The sequence below is a fragment of the Felis catus genome, chromosome B1 (assembly GCF_018350175.1).
Source record: "Felis catus isolate Fca126 chromosome B1, F.catus_Fca126_mat1.0, whole genome shotgun sequence".
Lineage (NCBI taxonomy): Eukaryota > Metazoa > Chordata > Mammalia > Carnivora > Felidae > Felis > Felis catus.
Window position 1 is genome coordinate 187,065,225 of NC_058371.1, and position 21,021 is coordinate 187,086,245.

A 21,021-nucleotide genomic window follows, 5' to 3' on the forward strand; every position below is an offset into this window, starting at 1 on the left:
AATCCTGGTTCCCATTTCCCAAGAGAAGTGAGAAGAGCTGGGAGGGAGTAAACGTGGAGACACTGACTTGAGGAGGGATAGGTCATGTCCAGATATTTGCACCCTAAAGAATTGTGAGCCCACTAACTAATGGGGCAGGAACTCCTGACAACCTGCCTCAATAGGAATTTGAGGGGTTTCTTCTGTAATTAAAATTTTTTTTCCAGAACTCCCACATACTAATTCACCCCAGATAACTTCACTTCTTTGAGTCTGTGTCTTCATCTGTGAAAAGGGAATAATTACACAGGAAGTGTGTACAATGTCCGGCGTGGTGCAAATAATAGTTGTTAAAAGGGGGGGGGGGCAGCCCTTATTGTTATTATTCCTGTCACTCCTGTGTTAGCAAGCTTTTTCTATACGTGGCTTTCATGTTTTCAAACATCTCATTAGACTTGCTAAGGCGTATTTAGACACATGCAATATACCCAAATGCATTTAATGACAGGGTATGTCGGAAAGCAGCTCTACTATAGCTTTTGTCTTTTAGAAAGATACTCTTCAGAACCAATGTATCATAGAAATTAAAAGCCCAACTTGAGGTATTATGGAGTCATAGTCCATTGCCTGGGGAGAGCAGAACCATACATCCCCTCCAGACAGGTCTACCCTCGGTACCGGCGGGTCTTACTAAATCTCTATGTGATCTAGGTTTTGTTACATACTTGAAATGGTTAATTAGAAGAGGTAGGGGAATCTGAAATGTCACAGCAAGTGCCTCCTGGCCCACTGTCACGTTTCATGAATTCTCGTGCGGAAGCCATTTGGATTAAGCAGTGACCCAATCCAAACAAATTGCTTCTGTGCCTCTTATCTCCTATCACCTATTTATGTCCCAATACATCTGCATTGTGTGGCTCGGGAAGATCCATTAAGTCCTTGGGCAGTGTTTACGGCTAGTTTTTTTTTATTATTATTTCTTTGAGGCTCAGATTTCTCACATAAAGTGATAGAAAACTACTGTACAGACAGTACATGTTAACATTTTTTAAAAGAAAGGGGAAAAAAAGAAGTATGTATAAGATTCGCAATTTCAGTCTGGGAATTCTCAGAGCAACCCTGTGGGTGAGAGACAATAATTTCTTGTAGGTTTTAGGTAAAGATATAATTTACCTTTATTTGCAGACACAAAACTCTAAGAAAACATTATGTGCCATCAATGCCTCTGGCTTTAAAAATATTTATGAGATTGAAATAGTTACCTGGAGGCAGACATTTCCTTTCAATGTCATAGGTCAGGCACGTTGGCTAACACCCCAGATGATATTGATGTACCTTCAAAACTTAAAATAATGTTTATACCATTTATTTATTCATTCATATATAGAGCACCCATCCTGAAGAATCTGGGACACTGAACAAGGTTTACATAAATCTGACTGTTTTTTCCTCTGGGCCATTTGGCTCAGTCTGATAGACCATAAATATTCAATAATACTTTACAATGACAAAGCATCTTTTATGCAAACATCTCTAAGCACATTATTCACCAATATTACAATCTCCTTTTTAACCTACTGGTAAAGTCACAGAAACTAATTGACTTTCTTCAAGGTCCCACTGCAAATTGTTTATTTTGTAGATCAGAGTCCAGGTGTCCTGATCCTAGCCACAACTAAAGGGAGAGAAAACAAACAAACACATTTTTTAGGTGCTTAGGCTGATGACCTACACTAAATATTTCTAAATTGAATCTATTAGGCAAAACGTCCTCCTTAAAGATGTTAAATGTTGTGATGCATCCAACTGAATTTTACAACTTTTGTTCCAATTTGCCCACGGCCAGTTACCATTTTCAGAGCCCCAACAATGACCTATTTTAATTGAATCCTGCTACAAACACTTAAACTTTCACTCTTTAATCAAATCAGGTTTCTAAATAGAAATTAAAGTTGGAGCAGAACAGCGAAACTTTTCGTGGAAAGGTCCAGTTGAAGTAACGGTGCGGCTGTAACACAAAATAGCGAAGCAAAGTGTGAAAAGCTGGGAATTACTCCGAGATTGGGCCAGTCTCAAACACGTCAGGTAATGCAAGTGAAAGAAAATACTTTAAATTCATTATTTTACATCTTCTTTACGTTAAAGTAAGGCAGCTTTAGTATAGAGGATTAATAAAATGGCAAAAAAAATTGAAAAATTTTTAAAATCACTCGCAACCATGACTGTCGTTAATAACACATTTACAGACTCCTAACCTCAGGAAGAGTAGTTGACCAAGGGCCCCAGGTCTGAGCCCTGAAATCCTCTGTCCCAAGTGCTGGCCTTTGCACTGAGGCCACACTTTCCTGGGCTGACCTCAGCCAGTGCTGAGTGTGGTGAGGCTACCATGACAAGCCTGTACCTGGGAGATGGGGGACTTCCTGACAGGTGACTTTGGCTCAAGGACTCCCTGAAGACCTGGCTGGGCTTTCCCTTGAGCTGTCATGCAGTCTAAATGCTTCATTCAAAATTCCTTCTTCCTTCCCTCTCTCCTACACTTGTCAGACCTGCATCCCAGCCTCTTCCCACTCCAGTTTCTCTCATTGAGAATAAACTTCTTGCATGGTCAACACCATCCTGGCCTCTGCTTCCTGGAGGACCCAGTGTGACATGCCAGTGTGACATGGCAAAGACCGTGGTGAGGACGATGGTGTTGATGATGGTGGTGGTCATGACGGTAGTCTAAATAATAATAAGGATTAGCATCTACTGAGTTTGTTTGTTTTTTTTAATGCCAGGCTGCATGCTAAGAGATTACTTGAGTTATTTCATGCACTATTCCCAATAACCTCCAAAAGGTAGATATTACCCACCTGAGAGAAGTAAGTCTTAAAGAAATTATGAAACAAAAACAAGACCACATTGCTTATGAAAGTCAATAAGCTAACTTATTCAAATATTTTTCATGTTTGTATCACATATATGAAGAGCCATTGCATCAACTCTGGGTAGTTGGGAAAGTTTTTCCAAGCCCTTAAAACAAACAAAGGTCAAGAAAATGAGTCAAGGCCAAGTAATTTAAACAATTGGGACCATTAAAACATCCAAAATAACAATACCCAGTCTCCAATTTTAGAATTTATTGACACTATTAAACAGACCACTTAATAACAAACTAATGGGCTTTTTCTAAACGAAACAATTGGTACAATAAAATGCACTTAAAAAGATTTATACCCCATAAGCATCTTTCTGAGAAAGAACACCAGCTTGGAACTTGTAGCAGCTTGCTAATTCAAGAACAGAACTTTCTGATGGCAGCAAATGCCGTTTAGAATAATTTGAGGTTTCTTTGACTCATAAACGAATTGACTTTGCTCAAGGTCTCCCAGGAATCACTGGGTCAGTCTTCATTCTTAGGAGATATCTGCTGATGTCTCAAAACAACTCCCTGAATACAGAGTTTTCTGGACTTTTCATGTTAAAGTCTGATTGTGGCAGCTACAAAGTTTCCACAGTATGTCAATTGGCAGTACAAAGGGGTATGCCATTGGTAAACCTCTAAAACTCTTAATTTAATTATTAACTCATGTCAGGGAACAAGGTCCTCCAGTACATCATGGAAACAGACCTTTTGTGACTCTTCTGGCACAATTTCTCTCCAAAGTCATCATCCAACATCAAGCCAACCATATCACAGTTTTAGTGTGGTTGCATTTTGTCTTTAGTTAAGCCACAGAGAGTATACTGGGGTGACCCTGGCAGATGCTTGTCTCAGCTGTCTAATATCTATGCTGAGAAGGCCTCAGTTCTCCCTTCACTAAATCAGTTGGACGACAAGATTTATTGTATACCAACATTTGCCAAGTTCTCAGCATTGTGGGGAACCAAAGGATACATTAGAGTCTCCATCACCTCCATCCCCATATCTTGTTCTTCATGCAAACAAAGTAGGCAATGGTCAAAGCCCTTTGTAATATTTCCTCCCGTGAAAGACCCCTAGTCTCCCACACTGTGTTACAGAGTGGTAGATGCACGTCTCTAATCCGTGCCTGCAATCTAGACCTGGATAATAATTTGTAAGATATATGAAGTAATGGACCATCAAGAGAAAATGTTGCTCTTTCAAAGATCCCCAAGTATGCATCTGTATGATAGACTACAATGACTCCAAAGGAAGATTATTGTCTTTAGAGTAAATAATGCACTTTTTCCCCCAAGTCTCAAAGCCTGTATTTAAATGATTATTCATGGGTGTTGTGGGAGACTTTAAGCCTTAGCTTGGCAATTCCCAACATAAAAATGTGTAATGTTTCAAAAACCTTGTTTATGAGTCACCTGCCCAGAAACTCACCATTGCCTCTTACATTATATTGAAATTCCCAAGCCAACCCCCAAAATCTATTTATCTCATTACACACCTGAAGGGTATTCAGTGACACCTACCCCTATTTACAACGTTGTTCCTTTGAGAAAATGTCCTCTAAATTCCTATTCAAGTGACATGTAAATACATTTCTCCCTGTACTCAGGGGTACATAGGGAGAGACAAGAGGATGAAAATGAGAAGTGAATGAGCTCAGACATTCAGACAGCGATCAGAACCCTGTTAATCTTATACATACATTCAAAAAATGCCCTTCTCTACATGATTATTGCTCATTAGGGTTGAAGAATTATAGCCTCCACTATCAAGACAGATATTTTCAGAATCTGAAGTGACTACCACCCTCCCCTTGGTACCTAAATGAAACATAAACCTAGGCATAGGAAGATTTGACATTGACTCTGAAACTGTCCAACCTCTTGTCTATATTTTCAATATTTCCCCTAACTCCTTTAAGTGCCTATTATAATTAGTATACATTTTAAATAGGTTTTTAAATGGGTGCATCACAAAAATATTTTTCTGTCTTGAATCAAGGTAAACCCTAATAAATTTACAGTTTCAAAATATCAAATAGGCCCTTTTAGATTAAAAAAAGAAGAAGAAGAAGAAGAAAAGAAAACCTACCTTGGTTTTTTTTCTATTATTAAAATGTAAAGGATTTTTAAAATCTCATTTATTTTGTCAATTGGTTCTGCTTAACATTCTTCAGCCCAGTCCACTCTCAATTATCCATGCTAAGGAAGGGGGATCAGTGGCCTGGATAATCTAAAACAGCAGACAATTTTAAAAGCCCTTGTATTTGGCCCGGGCATACTTTACAATCAAACTCTGATTATCCACACTAATGAAAGGAAGATCAGGCACCTTGAGAAAGATCCAAAGCCAATATAGATGTGCTCAGCTGGTTTAGGGCACCTCGAAGCAGAGGCTCACGTAGCACAGTAGAAGGAAAAAACAGGGCTCCAGCTATTACCAATGGTGACCACCCATGCCATCCAAAATACCAACACACAGCTACAATATCCGTATCAACACCACTTATGATGGTAGTCTTCTTTACATGCATGGAGTCATGTCCAAATGCCACCATGTAAAAAAGCATGTTGTTTCAAATATTTAATACAAGAGCAGATTGTTCATGTATACTCGAAACCTCTTTTAGGGGTTCCCTTTGCCCCTCTCCATCCCCTGCCCCTTACTACCTTTACTCAGAAAAGTCACATACTCAGAAGAAGAGTGTAAAGGATAGAGATGAAAGAGGCAGTATGTTGGAGTAAGAAAAGTTCCAACTTGGAAGGTGGAAAGACTGGACCTCTGTCCCGTTGGTCTCTGCTCATGCCAATAGTCAGGTGTCCACCCAAGCGGAGGGAATAATGTGTGCAGCAGTACATGAAGGTCATGGCACATTTAAAGAATAGCATGTGCTTCATCTTGGTCAAGGAAGAAGATACAAATGAAGAAAAGCAAGAGGTGAAGCTGGCAATGTAGTGAGAGGTGAAATTACAAAGTTTTTTTTTTATGCTATGCCAGAAGTTCAGAAATTATTCTGTAGAAGATAGAAGACAGTAATAATGTTTTTAATCATTGTTAAAATTTATTAAATGCACACAGGTTGCCCAAGACTGCTCTAAGAATTTGATGTTAATAAACACATTTAATGTTTACAACAACCCCAAGATAGGCACTATTATTGTTCCCATTTGACAAATCAGGAAACTGAGGCCTGCAAAGCTCAGGTATCTCCCAAGATCCCTGACTGGTGGAGTCAAGATTCAAACCTAGCCAGTTTAATTTTGGAACTCTTGTTATCTCTCACAAAATGGAGTGATGTGGTCAGAATTTGAACAGACCACACTATAAGCACTGTGCTGGAGAGACTGCAGGAGTGTAGAGGAGCAAAGGGTATTTCAAGACGATAAGCGCCAGTGAGTTCCAGAACTAAAGAAAAGGCAGTAGTAATGGAGGAGAGGATGTAACCAAGAGGTTAAGAAGAGACAGAATAAAAAATAATTGGTTAAATAAAGAAGAGAGTAAGAGGAAGAGTCTAACATGAGTCCCAGAGTGCTGGCGTGGGCACTTTGTGATGGCCTAATAATTTTTAAAGAACCACTTGACCTTGTGCACCAGTGAACTTACCTGGAAAGCAACCCCTACCAGATGGGCAGGCCCAGGAAGGAACAGCACAAGTAATGCTTTTTATTTTCCAGTACAATGCTGACACATACTCATCCAAATAAACAAATGTCCCATCTTAGCTGATGAATTTGGTGGTGACAAAAACAACAACAGCAACAACAACAACAACAACAACAACAACAAAACTCATGTACAATTATGTAGGCTAATATATAGAACCCATACTCCAAACAAATGATTGAGGTACAGCAATTTTTTCTTGTTTTTCCTGGTTAAATATATTGAATCACATTTAGTTTTTCATGTAACATCCATGAGCACTATAGAAAGATAAGAAAGAAAAAGCACAGGCTGATGAGAAAAGATGCAGACATGTTATAGCTTATCAAGATAGTTGTTAAGTGTCATAAAAAAAGCCAAAACCATTTATAGAACACTCATATTCGGGTGAAAAATATAAAAGGGTATGTGTGCATAAAAGTCTATGGATGGGGGCATCTGGGTAGCTCAGTTGGTTAAGCTTCTGACTCTTGACTTCAGTTCAGGTAATGATCTCCACAGTCCGTGAGATTGAGCCCCAAGTTGGGCTCTGTGCTGGCAGCACAGAGCCTGTTTGGGATTCTCAATCTCTCTGCCCCACCCCCACTCACACGCATCCTCTCTCTCAAAAATAAATGAATAAACAAATGTATACAAAAAGACTAGAAGTATATTAACCATGAACTTGAAGAGAAGTGGGGGCAGGAAGCATGAAAGTAATAAACAACAATCAGACAGAGAAAGATAAATACTGTATGATCTCACTTATGTGAAATCTTAAAACAAACAAACAAACAAAACTCATAGAAAAAGAGATCAGGTTTGTGGTTACCAGAGGCAGGAGGTGGGGCTTTGGGGATGGGAGAAAGTGGTCAAGAGGCACAAACTTCCAGTTATGACATAAAATAAGTACTGGGGACACAATGGACTACACGATGACTACAGCTAAAACCCTGCTACATTTGCCAGTTGCTAAGAGAGTAGATCCTAAAAGTTCTCATCACAAGGAAAAAAATACGTTTTTGGTGAGGGCGATATCTATATGAGATGATGGATGCTAACTAGACTTATTGTCATGATCATTTCCCAGTATGTCTAAGCCAAATCATTATACTATACACCTGAAATTTATACTGTGTGTCAATTACATTTCAATAAAATTGAAAAAAAATTGACTTCATAAAAATACAAAATTCTAAAAAAAAAAAAAAGCAAACAAAAATATTCTTTAAAATCCTCATCTGGAAGTTATTGAGATCTAAATCTTGTCTCTTTCTCTTCATATATAGTCCTTTATGAAAAGATGACTGTCAATAGTTCCCACCCACTTATACAGAACCCTACTTCTTATAAAACCAGTCCTGTTTTAGTTAAATAGGACTATTTGACTTTTAAAAACAACCTAACTCAGACACTGATATCAACATAATCTTTCATTCATGAACATGAACAGGCTCTCAAGGATCACCAGACATTTGACAAAAACAAATAGCATGAAATATATGCAAAAAAATCTCAAAATCTTAAAGTGATACAGAGGGAAGGAAGGAAGGAAGGAAGGAAGGAAGGAACGAACTTAATTTTTTAAACAAGCATTCTTAAAAAGATTTGAGGTGTGATTACATACAGAAAACAAAATACAGCTTCTTAAAACTGAAGCAATCAAAGAATAAATTTGAAAACCTAAAACTATGATTGCCACAATTAAATATTCAAGAGGAATTGAAAAACAGAATGAATGAAGCTAAAGTCCAAATTAGTAATCTGGAAGAAAAAGTTGAGGAATCAACCCAGATCCAGAGAAGTACAAAATGTAAGAAAAAATGTCTCCCATATTCACCCCATGAAGTTTCAATAAAAAGAGATCAGCATTGGGAATTCTACAGGTGAGAAATCTGAGGCTTAGAGAAGTTAACTCATTTAATTCTCCAGCAGTATACAAATAGAATCAGGCATATTCCAGATGTGTCTTACTCATAAGCCCAAGACTGAAATTCAGTCAGTACCTGTAAGAGTGGCCCCACTCTGATTGGTTCATGTAGGTGCCAGCCTGATCAATATCAGTAGTTTACAGCCGGCCTCCACTCTTAATGGTCAATGAAGATGATAGTCTGCCCCATACCAGTTGTTTATGGCTGGCATCCACTCTCACTAATCAATGCAAGTGCCAGTCTAGTCTATACCCATTCTTTATAGTCATCATCTTCTTGGGTAGTGAATCAGTTGATGAATATTTGAACATCATCCCTGCCCCAGCCCATACTCTTTCAATGATGCCTACATACTTTCACGGTACAATCAAAAAAAGGGATGGATTAAATACATGAGGGGGATTAAGGAGTGCACTTGTTGTGATGAGCACAGGGTGTTGTATGGAAGTGTTGAATCACTATATTTCACACCTGAAACTAATATTGCGCTGTATGTTAACTAATCAGAATTTAAGAAAAACTTAAACAAAGGGAGGCGATCACTGAGATTTTTGTGGGTCACAAATTTGAACCTGCAGGGAAGAAATAAAGGTGGTTTCTGTCATATCACCCTTTAAGCTATGAGAAATTTCATGGATAAATGCTTCCCTCTCTTCTTCCTTTTTCCTTACACACCAAGAAATAAGCAGCCATGCTTTAAGTCTTTTTTCTCTCCTTTCCCAGGTGGTCCAGACAAAGAGTAGATCTATCTGGTAAACTCTATCTGGTAAACTCTGTCCTAGAAGACTACCACAGGCAGTCATCCTAAACTGGAATGTTTAAGGGGTTTAGCAGAAAACAGGAATCAAGATAAACAGGAAGTGGTCTGAAGAAATATAGGGCCTGTGCTGACATCTAAAACGTGTAGATGTCATATGCCTCTGGCTCAGGTTTGTGTCGACTAGATGAGTTTTTAAAAAGGACTAGAGAGGAAATAGCCTGAATAGAAATCACCACAAATGGGATCTAAAACCAACTTGAAAATTCAGCTGCCCTGTTTATTCTCCCACTTTTAAAATGCAAACATAACTCCAATTTCTTAACTATAGCATTCCATCTTTGACATACCAAGGCAAACAGAAGGCCAAAATTTGAGCCCAGCCCCAAGTTCTGCCAACACAAAGCCAAAGTTAAAGCTAAATCAACATCCAAACGTTATATTGGTATCCAGTGCAGCATCAAAGGTTGATAATGACATTCATAAAACTGAGGCCTTTTCCTCCCTAAGAACCACAAACTCAGATCCCACCAGGAGGTGTTGACGGAGTAGTTTAGACTTTGCTTAGGTTTTGTGGGATTCTGCAGATCTTGTTCACCCCTTAAGAGCCTTCCCTGAAATCACTGGGAGTTATAAGCTCATAAGAGCTGTAGAACTGGGTCCTAAATGTTATTTTCATAGCTCCTCTGTGGCCTACCGAGGGAGTAAACAAAATGCCACTAAGCTACCTGCTGTTTTGTGTCTCTCATTCCCTCCAGCCAAAACAGAGGCAGAGGTGACTTCACAAAGGGTTAAAACTCATGAGAAATGTTTTTTTGTAATTAAAATACTGCAGGAGACTCATTTCTGTACCAACAATGATTATCTGCCTTTTTTTCCTGCCTCTTCGTCTAACAAACACATTTTACAGGTTTTACAACGTTCTTTACAACTCACCTAAAACACATAATTTTCCTCCTGTTTATATCACTCATTTATTATTTATTTATTAGATTTATATTGTGCTTTCCTCCAAAAGGCTCAAAGCACCACACAGCCAACTCTTATATAATAAACATTTCATTAAACTCTTCTTAAAAGCTGTAAACAGGGAAGTAGCCAGAGTGGGGGCAGAAGAGATATGAAGGACAGTAAGAAGGAAGAATCAAGGGTCAAGTGAAATAAGCAACCAAATAATCAATATATTAGCAGGCCCCGTGATCAGAAAGTCCTGTCCTGACCCACCTACAAAGACCCTGACAGTGCCTTCTATTCTGAGTAACAGAGCCAAAATACCCTATTTCTGTGTGGGGGTGAGGCATGGGTATGCCGGGCAGTGGCGAGGCGGGGGAGTATGCTCATTATCTCTCAGGGCTAGCAAGAGGGTATGTGAAAACAAAGATACCTACACAGACAGCTGTGTTTTGAAAGCCAGTGGAAAGACATACATGGTAATGCTTTATCACACATAGCCAAAACGTTAGCTTTTTGTTGTTTTTTTTAACAAATACAATTTACGTTTCATCCTCAGTTCTGTTGAGGGTATGTGACTTCTTCCAACGGTTCTGTAGACTTTCGGAACCAGGGCAACCTAAAAGTTCAAGGATTCTCAAAATCAAAAAGTGACAAGGCGACTTCAGCTTTTAAATCCCAGGTCACATTGATTTGACAATGCCGTATGACAAAGCCACTGACATCCCGCATGTGTGATCTGCACCACAGTGGAAGGGGAGCTACACTCTCCCAGCAACTGCTGGTGGAACTAGTCCGGAATGAGCAAAGAGGGAATGTATTCTAACATGCAGAAAAAGGGGAAATCACCATTCCCCTTAGGTGGAGCAGACAATGTAACTCTCCCGTCAGTAAAGGAGTGGAAGAGACCACAGCCAGGAGAAAGAATCACCATGATAGGATTAGTGTTGCTGCTCTCATGCTCCAGGCTCTCTTGTGCTCCCCTTACACATGCTAAACTCTGTAATCCTCAGAACAAACCTACAAAGTGGGAATGACCACTTCCCTAATTTTATAAATAAGGAAACTGAGGCTTAGGTTATTTGCCCAAGGTCACTCAGTTAGTAAGTGCCTGAGCTAGGATTCAAACCTAGCACAGAAGCATAGGTGGAAAACCACAAACATAAAAAAATCATTCTGTGAGTTGACAAGGAGAGAAGTCATGTAGGATCAAGTCTCCCCACTTCAAAGCTGCTAGAGAGTTAACAGCACAGTGGGAGGTTAGGGGCCACAAATAAAAATCCTAAAACAAGGCTGCAGCAAGCTCAGTACAGAAGGGCATGAACAAACTGCCTCCAAAAGACAGAAGAGCTATGGCAACCCTGAGGCCCTGTGAAGACAGGAGCTCAGAATGGACCGGTAAGGTTATCCCTAGGTTCTACATGAAAAGGACCTGGAAACTGGCAGCTGAAATCTATGATATCGTCTGGTATAACTGATTGCAGATTTATGCCAAGTTAACTTGTAAGTTCCACAGAGTCATCCCCAGAAATCCTTTTGTAACCCCCTCAATATAAAGACCATGCATTGAGCACTTACTAGGTACCAAGCATTTGACATACGTCATCTTGTTGTTGTTGTTGTTGTTGTTGTTGTTGTTGTTTGTTTTTAGTATGAGAGAAAAAGAGTTGGGGAGAGGGGCAGAGGGAGAGAGGGGAGAAAGAATCCCAAGCAGGCTCCACGCTCACTGCCAAGCCCCCCACAAATGCAAGATCATGACCTGAGCTGAAATCAAGAGTCAGATGATCAACCAACTGAGCCACTCAGGCAATTCCACATCATCTTATTTAAACCTCACAGCAATGATACAACATAGATACCCTAATTTTCCCCATCTTACAGATTGGAAGCACAGAGAGATTGAGTAACTTGTACAAAGTCACACAGAGCTAGTAAAAAGTAGAGTCTGAGGAGTCACATGGCTTGTTCTGGCCCCCAGAACTGTGAGAAAATAAACCCCTCAATTTATGGTAATTTGCTACAGGAGTTCTATGAAACTACTACAAGAAACTCTCTTAGCTTTGTTTAGCCCAGAGTTTCCCACATGGAAAAGATATGTATATATGGAGCACAGGCTCATCAGTAGTAGGACAGAGACCAGGGCTCCAACTCCATTAGACCTCCAGCTCCATCCAGGGTGCTTTCTCACACCCTGCGGTTGGCCCCTGCACTTATCAGCTGCCCCAGAGATGGGATGGCACACTACACTAGTCTCTGCTTTTCAGCACTAAAAATAGAACCGGACACCTCTTCCAACGGGTGAACATCCTCTAATAAAGTCTCTTGTATTCCTTGAAGAAATTTACTGAGTATTTTTCCAGCCAACAGTGGAAATTAATTTTTTGTTGCTGTTGGGGGAATTTTGGCAAGAGCGTTCAAGAAATCAATGACAAAAGCAGCTAGTCCAAGGTAAATTGATGTCTCAGATAAACTTGAACTTACTGAAATTACAGGTGCAGCTCAGTCGTCAACCCCTCACTACCACCAACCTTGCCGAAAGAAAGGGACAAAGGAATGTGAGCCTCTTCTGTGTGAAAAGTGACAGTTTCACTTCTACGATTACAGACTCACTAATCCCTTTCCTTCTTTTCCTTTTGCCTCCTCAGCCTCACCCTCTTCCCTAGGCACACAGACCCCACCAGAAGTAATTCCATTCCAGCCCTAGTGAAGGGGAAGGAGCTTCTCCTACCTTCCACTTGATAAGCTGCAGTGGACGCCCCCCATCCAAATCCTGCAGGGAAAGCCATATTTTCAGAAGAGGGCCAGCTAGACACTCAGCCAAATGGGAGTTCTGTGCCCTTTAGTCAGAGGAGCCCAAGAAATTGTGCAAACAGTGTGGGGACTCACCCCAACCAAAGTCTCAGAATGCAAATGTGTATGCAAACAAGAAGGGAGCCAGATTAAATGATCACACTTGACTGGCCTTGGCCTTGATACAAATCCAAGACACTTTGTAAAGGCAAGCATTTCCACTTTCTTCTCTGGGCACACCCTGATTTTAACAGAGTTAGACCAGCCTGGATGCTTTGGCAGGGCACCCATTCATCCAATCTTATCCGTTTTATTAAAAAACATGGACATTGTTTTTAAAAGTCACATTATCCTACTAGAATTCTCCCTTAGCCAATTCCTCCCAATTCCTAAGCCCCACTCCCTACAAGTAACAGTTTGCAACTGTCTCTTCTGGAATTTTCTCCCATGTTATTTAAACAATAAACTGAGATTACTGCTTCTTTGTTTTCAATTTTAGATAATAACGATCCAATTCTGGATATAGAGGTAGAAGATCAAGCTCACTCTGTCTCCCTCCCTCTGGCTCTCTCTCCTCCTCCTCCAACATGCTAAATAAACACTTGCTATTGGGGACTCCTATATGGGGCTCCTGGGTGGTTCAGTCAGCTGAGTGTCCAACTTCAGTTCAGGTCATGATTATCACTGTTTGTGGGTTTGAGCCCCACATCCAGTTCTGAGCTGACTGCAAGGAGCCCACTTCAGATTCTGTCTACCTCTCTCTGTGCCCCTCCCCTCCCTTGCTCGCTCTCTCTTTCTCTCTCTCTCTCCCCCTGCATCTCTCAAAAATAAATAAACAAACTTCCAAAAAGTTAAATAAATACTCGATACTTACATTACTATGACCATGTATGGTTCAAAGCTGAGCCGTGAAATAATAGACCATGCTTACGTGCAACCTTTTATTTTCTCTGGGGTTAATCAACTGCCTGGTTTTTATATTGAATTTTCTGTATACCTATCACTAATTCATCCCCAAACACTCTGAGAGAATGATAAATCTCTGATGTTCAAACACTTCTATTTTCCTGCTCATTCTGCACGGTTTTCGTTCAGGCCACCACAGAGCTACGTAATCTGCAACCCCATCACCTCTTCTCTGTGCTTTCTTCCTCTTTGTCTTTTCTCCGTGAATAACTTTCTGACAAAGGAGGCACGAGAAGTAACTTTTTGGAAACTCTGTAGTTCTGGAATTATCTTTATTCTAATGTCACGCTTGATATGTAGTTTGACCACTATGGGATTCTATGATGGAAGTATTTTCACTCAAACTTTTGCAAGCATTGGTTCCTGGCCTTCTAGCTTCTGGTGTGGCTATTGAGAAGTCTGATGACAACCCAAGTCCTAATCTTTTATATATAACCTGTTTTGTAACCCAACCCCCCTTCCCTGCCTCCCAGGCTTCTGTTTCTGAAATCTCACAGTCATGCGCCTCGATGTGGGACTTTTCCTGCACTGTCCCAAGCATGCAGCATACGTATCACAGTAACTCAGAATGTGGACAAGAGGGGAAACTGAGGGGTGCATGAGAAGGCTCTGTACTATCTTTGCAACTTAGCTGTACATCTAAAATTGATCCTGAAACTGATATAACACTGTATGTTAAGTAACTAAAAATAAAATTAAAACTTAAAGAAATAAAAAATTCTTTTTAAAGGCAAAATAAAAAGTTCATTTTTTTTAACTGCCTGTGGAGAGAGGAGTTAGGCAAAATCAAAGTGAGGCTAGTTACTTATTCAGTTCCCCTACATCAGCTTTTAAATCATCCTACACTGTGTAATGAGAGGAACACAAGATTGGAATGGGGTATAACTCATTTCAAATCCCACCCTGTCCAGTTATCCTAACCCTAAGAAGAAAGAAGAGGTTAAATATAGAAAGAAATGAGAGAAGACATTTAAAATATTTAAAGGTACATGTTTGGTGAAATAAACACAAAAAATACAGGGCATACTATTAAAATTAGGCCCTATAGTCATTCAGTTCTGAAGCAGTCATCATAAACTGAATGAAAAAAAATTGAAATATTTTCATTATGAAACACTAGATGGCAGTATTGCAATTATTTTAGGTTTACACATTGCCCTTCGAAGTGTTACTAAAATTTAGTTATCCCACCAAAGACCACCTTCCCCTGCAGCCCCTAGCTAATTGCTACTGTTCTTCTAATGATTTTTCTCCAGAAAGAACAATCTACCTTCTTAGCACTCCACAGCCTCTGAGGTTACTTGACCACAAATGGCAGAATATAATTTCTCTCACCTCTGATCTGATTATCTACTATGGCATTCTCAAGCAATTTGGCATCAGGACCTCGTACACTCTTAAAAATAATTGAGGCCATTAAAGAACTTTTTAAAATGTGGATTATACTTATCGATATTTACCATTTTAGAAATTAAAACTGAGACTTAAAATTACCGATGGTTTCATTTAACATATAGCAATAAAAAGCAGGGAACAGAAATAACATATTTTATGAAAAGTAATCATATGATCCAAAACAAAAACATTTAGTGGGAAGAGTGTTTTACATTTTTGCAAATTCCTTTATACGTGGTTTAGGAGAAAACAGCTGGGTGCCCATAGCTGCTTCTTACTCTATTTGTTGCCTGTGTAAAACTCTACTGCACACTCAAACAGCTGAGAATAAAAAAGGAAAATCATGTCTTCATATTTATGAAAATAGTTTTGACCTTGTGTATCTCCAAAAAAAAGTCTCAGAGACTCCAAGGGATCCGTAGACCACACTTTAAGGACCTGAGCTTTCCCAGTAGTCTCTTCCTTCCTCTCTTCCAGTACCTTCCTTTGCTATCCACAATCCTTCTGTATTCTTCTGCTCTTACAGAAAATTCACACTACTAACAGTCCCTGCACTGAAGTCCTAATGGATATACAACATATAAATATGCAGCCACAATACTGAGTAAAAATTATCTTATTTGGGGCTCCTGGGTGACTCAGTCGGTTGAGCACCCGACTTCAGCTCTGGTCATGATCTCACAGCTCGTGGGTCCAAGCCCCACGTCAGGCTCTGTGCTGACAGCTCAGAGCCTGAAGCCTGCTTCAGATTCTGTGTCTCCCTCTTTCTCTTCCCCTTTCCTGCTCACGCTCTGTCTCTTTCTCTCAAAAATAAATAAATGCTGGGGGAAAAAAAGAATTACCTTATTTGTTTACTTTCTTTATACAAAAAGAATTCTGATTTTATGGCCCTATCTAACAAAACTGGCTATAATTTGTCATTATGTAGGTCCCCTCCACTTCATTTTAGGGCCATTCAAGAAAATTTAGATCTTATGAAGACCAAATTTTAAAGATGCTTAGTGTCCTCATTCTCCCATCTCCTAGTTTGGGCCCATCTTGCTCAATACCAAGATGTCCACTTTCCAAGCCTGCCATGGGTCCTTCAAGCCCACTTACTCTCTGCTCGTGAGGCACAGAAATCCCTCTCAATGGGTATAAATCTGAGACCTTAGGTTCAATTCCCACCTCAAAACCACACAGTAATTCCTTTGAGATCCTGCCACCTTCCCAGGGTACGGGCTCAGAATAGCACTCCAGACCCTGCTATTCACGAGAGTCACCAACCTGTGTCCACCTTCCAACTGGAGGGAAATAAGGTACTTGCATTATGGTTACTTGCACAATGGCTATCAGAATGTATGATCTCACTAGACGTCCTAGGAATCCCAACAGACTATATATCCAGTGACCTCTAGGTAAAAACACGTCTTGCAGAAACTCTTCTCTTTGTTAACTGCAAAACAAGCCATTCTTCAAGGATTCAGCTCAGTAGCTATGACTTTCACTCTCCCAACTTACAATGCTGAGAGTCAAAAGCCCTGGCTTTCAAAATGTTCCTGTGTACCTGTGTCAGGAGAAAAGCAAGGTTCTAAATAAGCATTTTTCAGTCTGCAACAAAGACTCCTCTGCATTAGCCAAAACCTTGTCCAGCTGGGCACACAATCAAACCACATTTGTCAGCTCCCTTATAGTTAGACGAGGTCACAGGACTGTCTTGACCAGTGGAATGTGGGCAGAAATAGTGTGCACCACTTCCGGGCCAGGTTGCTGAGATCTGCCCACATCATCACCTGTGTTTCATGCATAATACCATCATTCTCCTTTCGTCTACTGACTGGATACACAGGCTACAGGCTCCACTGAAATCTCTGAGGCCCTAGGCAATCCTGAGATGGAAGGAGCCTGGTTCCCTATATCACCGCATGGAGCAGGGCAAATGCTCACTCCATAAGCAACCCACTTTGGTTGAATGAGAAATAAATGTCTACTTTGCTAAACCACTGAGATTGGGGAGTTGCCAATAAACACGCTTTCTGAACAATGACTATGATTTTTAAAAAAGAAGCCTAAGAAAAAAGTTTAATTACTTCCAAGTATTTTCCCCCCTAGCAGGGAGACTCTTTGGTCGTATCACATCACTGGAGAAAAAAGACAGTGACAGGGAAAGAGAAGGGGGTGGGGCTAGTATGAGGTAAACCAAAGGGCAAATCTACCCCAGGTTGTTTGTGCATTGGATTATTCATCTTGACTTTATGCACTTGTCAGGAAAGATCTAGTCAAAACTTGACGTTGAAGAGGCACATTTTACAAAAGTGCTTCCCAAACAGAGCCCTTGATTCCTGAGAGCCATCAAGCTATTTTTAATATTTCAATAATTATAATTGCAATTGTACATTCGCTTCCTTTCAGGTCTCCTAAGCTTTCTAAAACTCCAATTTTATTACTTTAGGCTGGAATTATATGAACTCATTGTGGTAATACCAGTTTTTTTCATGCATGAAAATACAAAAATGAATTCTTTATAACAATGCTCTCAGTTTCTTAGTAGATAGAATCTGTTAAAACATGAAGTCCAGAAAGTAAATCCATTATAAATGGAATCTTTGATTGTGAAATTCCTGACAACCATGATGTGTGTGCTCACGTGTGTGGGAGACAAGGGGTAGGGGCATTTATTAATCCAGACCACCTAGGATTCAATCAACTCTCAAGCTTCTGTTGGTAACAGAATCTGATTTTCCTTTGGCTCTCTGCCTTTCCCCTGTGCAGACCGCATAATTCCAGAAAAGCTGACACCGCACCACACCCAATAATCCACCAGCTCTGGGGATTAATTTTAGTCCATCTTCACACCTCTCATTGGTTAAGGGATTGGATTAAAGGTGGGCTCGAAACCCAACCAAACAATAAGATATGAGAAAATGTACTTTTAGGGGTTCTGAGTAAGAAGGTTTTTCAGTCGGAGAGCCTGAGTGGCTCAGTCGCTTGAGTGTCTGACTTCTGCTCAGGTCACGATCTCACAGTTCGGGGGTTCGAGCCCCGCGTCGGGCTCTGTGCTGTCAGCTCGGAGTCTGGAGCCTGCTTTGGATTCTGTGTCTCCCTCTCTCTCTGCCCCTCCCCTGCTCTGTTGGGCTCTGTCTCTCTCTCCAAAATAAATAAACATTAAAAAAAAATTTTTTTTAAGTTTTTTCACTCTTCTATAGAAGTTACCTAAACAGACATCCTCTTCCTGCTACACACGAATGTGGAAGTTTTTGGCGGCCATTTCATAAACATAAAGAGGACTACCTTTGGGATACGGAAGAAAGACGGAAGGAACTCTAACTGCCTTTACGGTTTAGACCTACTTGGATTGGGTTTCCTATTAGTTACAACCAAAAGATTCATATACAGTATATATATATGTTGTGTGTCTATATCTGTATCTGTCTCTGCATATACATACATATATACGTACATGTGTATATGTGTGCAATATGGATGTGCATGTGTTCATATTTAGCCATGCATATGGTCTGATGTAGATACAGACGTATATAAGTGAGTATGGACTTAGATATATGAAAGTGGATGTGTGTACATATACATAATTCATATGTGTGTCTATACATCATAAATCCCCTCCAAATAAAGAAATTTACTGGATATTTTTTCTAGCTGTCTTGAATGCTGGCTCATGTCACCAGGCAGGCAATGAAGATATATGTGAGATAATTAATGGCACACTGAAGTGGGATTCAATTACATTATTTGCATTTATTTATTGAAGGCCATACGCCCCATAAGATTTAACATGGGTGCAATATAAAACAACAGCAGTGCATCAATCAACATTTCAAAAAGTCATACTGTTATATAATTAAAGATTACTGTTGAGTAATTTCCAAAACAAACAAAAAGATGCTCTGTCCTTTAAGGTGTTGACAGGCTGGTACTAACAAAGGCATACAAGTAATCACAAAAACCTCTCAATACCACTCAAAGTTCAACTGTTGAGCTTAGCAGCTCTAAGAATAAAAGGCAGTCCGAAGAGACAGAGAGAACTCATAATACTTTTGGGAGCCTTCCAGCAAATACCCACAGCTATAGTATCAGATTCTAGTAATAAGGCATTTTAGGACATTATCCATAGTGCAGTGACTCTGTCCACCTCATTAACAATTCAGATTCACCAGAACTATTATTCCACATACTCAAGATTTAGCTACTCAGATCATCCTCCTAAAAAAACTTCCACCAATGTAATTTAACCTCCATTTGTATATCTATGGACTATCTGGAGAAGTGCTAAACTGAGCTGGAATTAGGGTTACAAGTGAGGTGCCTGGGACAAAAATTTAAGGAGGTATACTCTCAGTCCTGGTCTTCATGTTAAACACCAGAAACAGAGTCCTCAGGCTCAAAGGCCTTGCTACAGACCAGGAACTGGTTTTCCTTCTGAACTGTTCATGGCCATGCACAGGTGTGCCATGTGCCTCAGGACTAGACTGTAGCTAATCCACCTAAGTCCCATGAGCATTTGCACATTTGAAAGTATCTTTGATTGTTAATCTTGCTTCAGGGATTGGGTTTGGAACTTCAAAAGCATTTTCTTCCCATAGTGAATAAAGCAAAGCATTGGAGGCCCACAATCTGAAAAGGAAGTGTAAAAGACTAGAATGAAGCCAAACACGATGTAAAACCAGAGTGAAAAGGAACAATTTCAGTGATCATAAAATTAATTTAGGGGTGCCTGGGTGGCTGAGTTGGTTGAATGTCTGACATCGACTCAGGTCATGATCTCATGGTTCCTGGGCTCAAGCCCCACTTGGGGCTCTGTGCTGACAGCTTGGAGCCTGGAGCCTGGAGCCTGCTTTGGATTCTGTGCCTTCCTTTCTCTCTGCCCCTCCCCCACTCGTGTTCTGTCTCTCTCTCAAAAATAAATAAACATTAAAAAAATTAATTTAGATGAATTGTGTGGAAAGAGCAAGCAATGACATACAGCATGTGATGGCCTAGGAGAAACTGCCCAGACCTGTGTCTCTTGGGTCCTTAGTCAAAGAGCACCAGATGGCCTAGACAACATTCTGAACCTTTCGCTTGTCCTCTTCCTACTTTCTACCACATGCAGCCCACCTCCAAATACCGTTGACTCCAATTCCTTGACCTATCTTATATATGTCCATTCACCTTCATCTCTGTGACCTCTTAATGCAAAGTCCACAGAAATCCTCTCAAGACTACAAAGTTCCAAAGGTGCTAACTCCCAACTTCCAGTTGTGTTCCCATCCAAGAGCCTCGAGAGCAGCCTGAGCCATCTTTCTAAAACACAAATTGTTCAGATTGTCACTTGCCCCTGAAGTTCAAACTTCTTGACCTGCATAAAGCCTGCAATGATCTGGTTCCTGCCTCCCTTCCATTGACATCCACACCAGTGTTCCTCTCACAAGCTCTCCTTTTTTCAGATTTTCAAATCTACCATGCTCCGTCTCTTCTTCAACACAATTATTATTTTTTTTAATTTTTTTTTAACGTTTATTTATTTTTGAGATAGAGAGAGACAGAGCATAAACGGGGGAGGGTCAGAGAGAGAGCGAGACACAGAATCTGAAACAGGCTCCGGGCTCTGAGCAGTCAGCACAGAGCCCGACGCGGGGCTCAGACTCATGGACAGTGAGATCGTGACCTGAGCCGAAGTCGGATGCTTAACCAACTGAGCCACCCAGGCGCCCCCTTCAACACAATTA

The 21,021-nt window shown here is 40.3% G+C and overlaps 1 protein-coding gene across 5 annotated transcripts in view; it reads right to left on the bottom strand.

Moving 5' to 3' along the window:
• Positions 1 to 21,021, bottom strand: part of GBA3 (glucosylceramidase beta 3) — a 153,726-nt gene that overhangs the window by 118,977 nt on the left and 13,728 nt on the right. For 2 of the 5 annotated variants that reach the window (XM_019829688.3, XM_045056539.1), the window contains exon 1: positions 12,891 to 13,081. The exons of 1 other annotated variant lie outside the window; for it this stretch is intronic. In XM_019829688.3, the coding sequence (XP_019685247.2) occupies positions 12,891 to 12,948 (58 nt within the window). In that variant the 5' untranslated portion in view covers positions 12,949 to 13,081. Of the gene's footprint in view, positions 1 to 12,890; positions 13,083 to 21,021 lie in introns of those variants that run through there. 2 more of the 5 variants (XM_019829687.2, XM_023253253.2) reach the window with 2 other exon arrangements.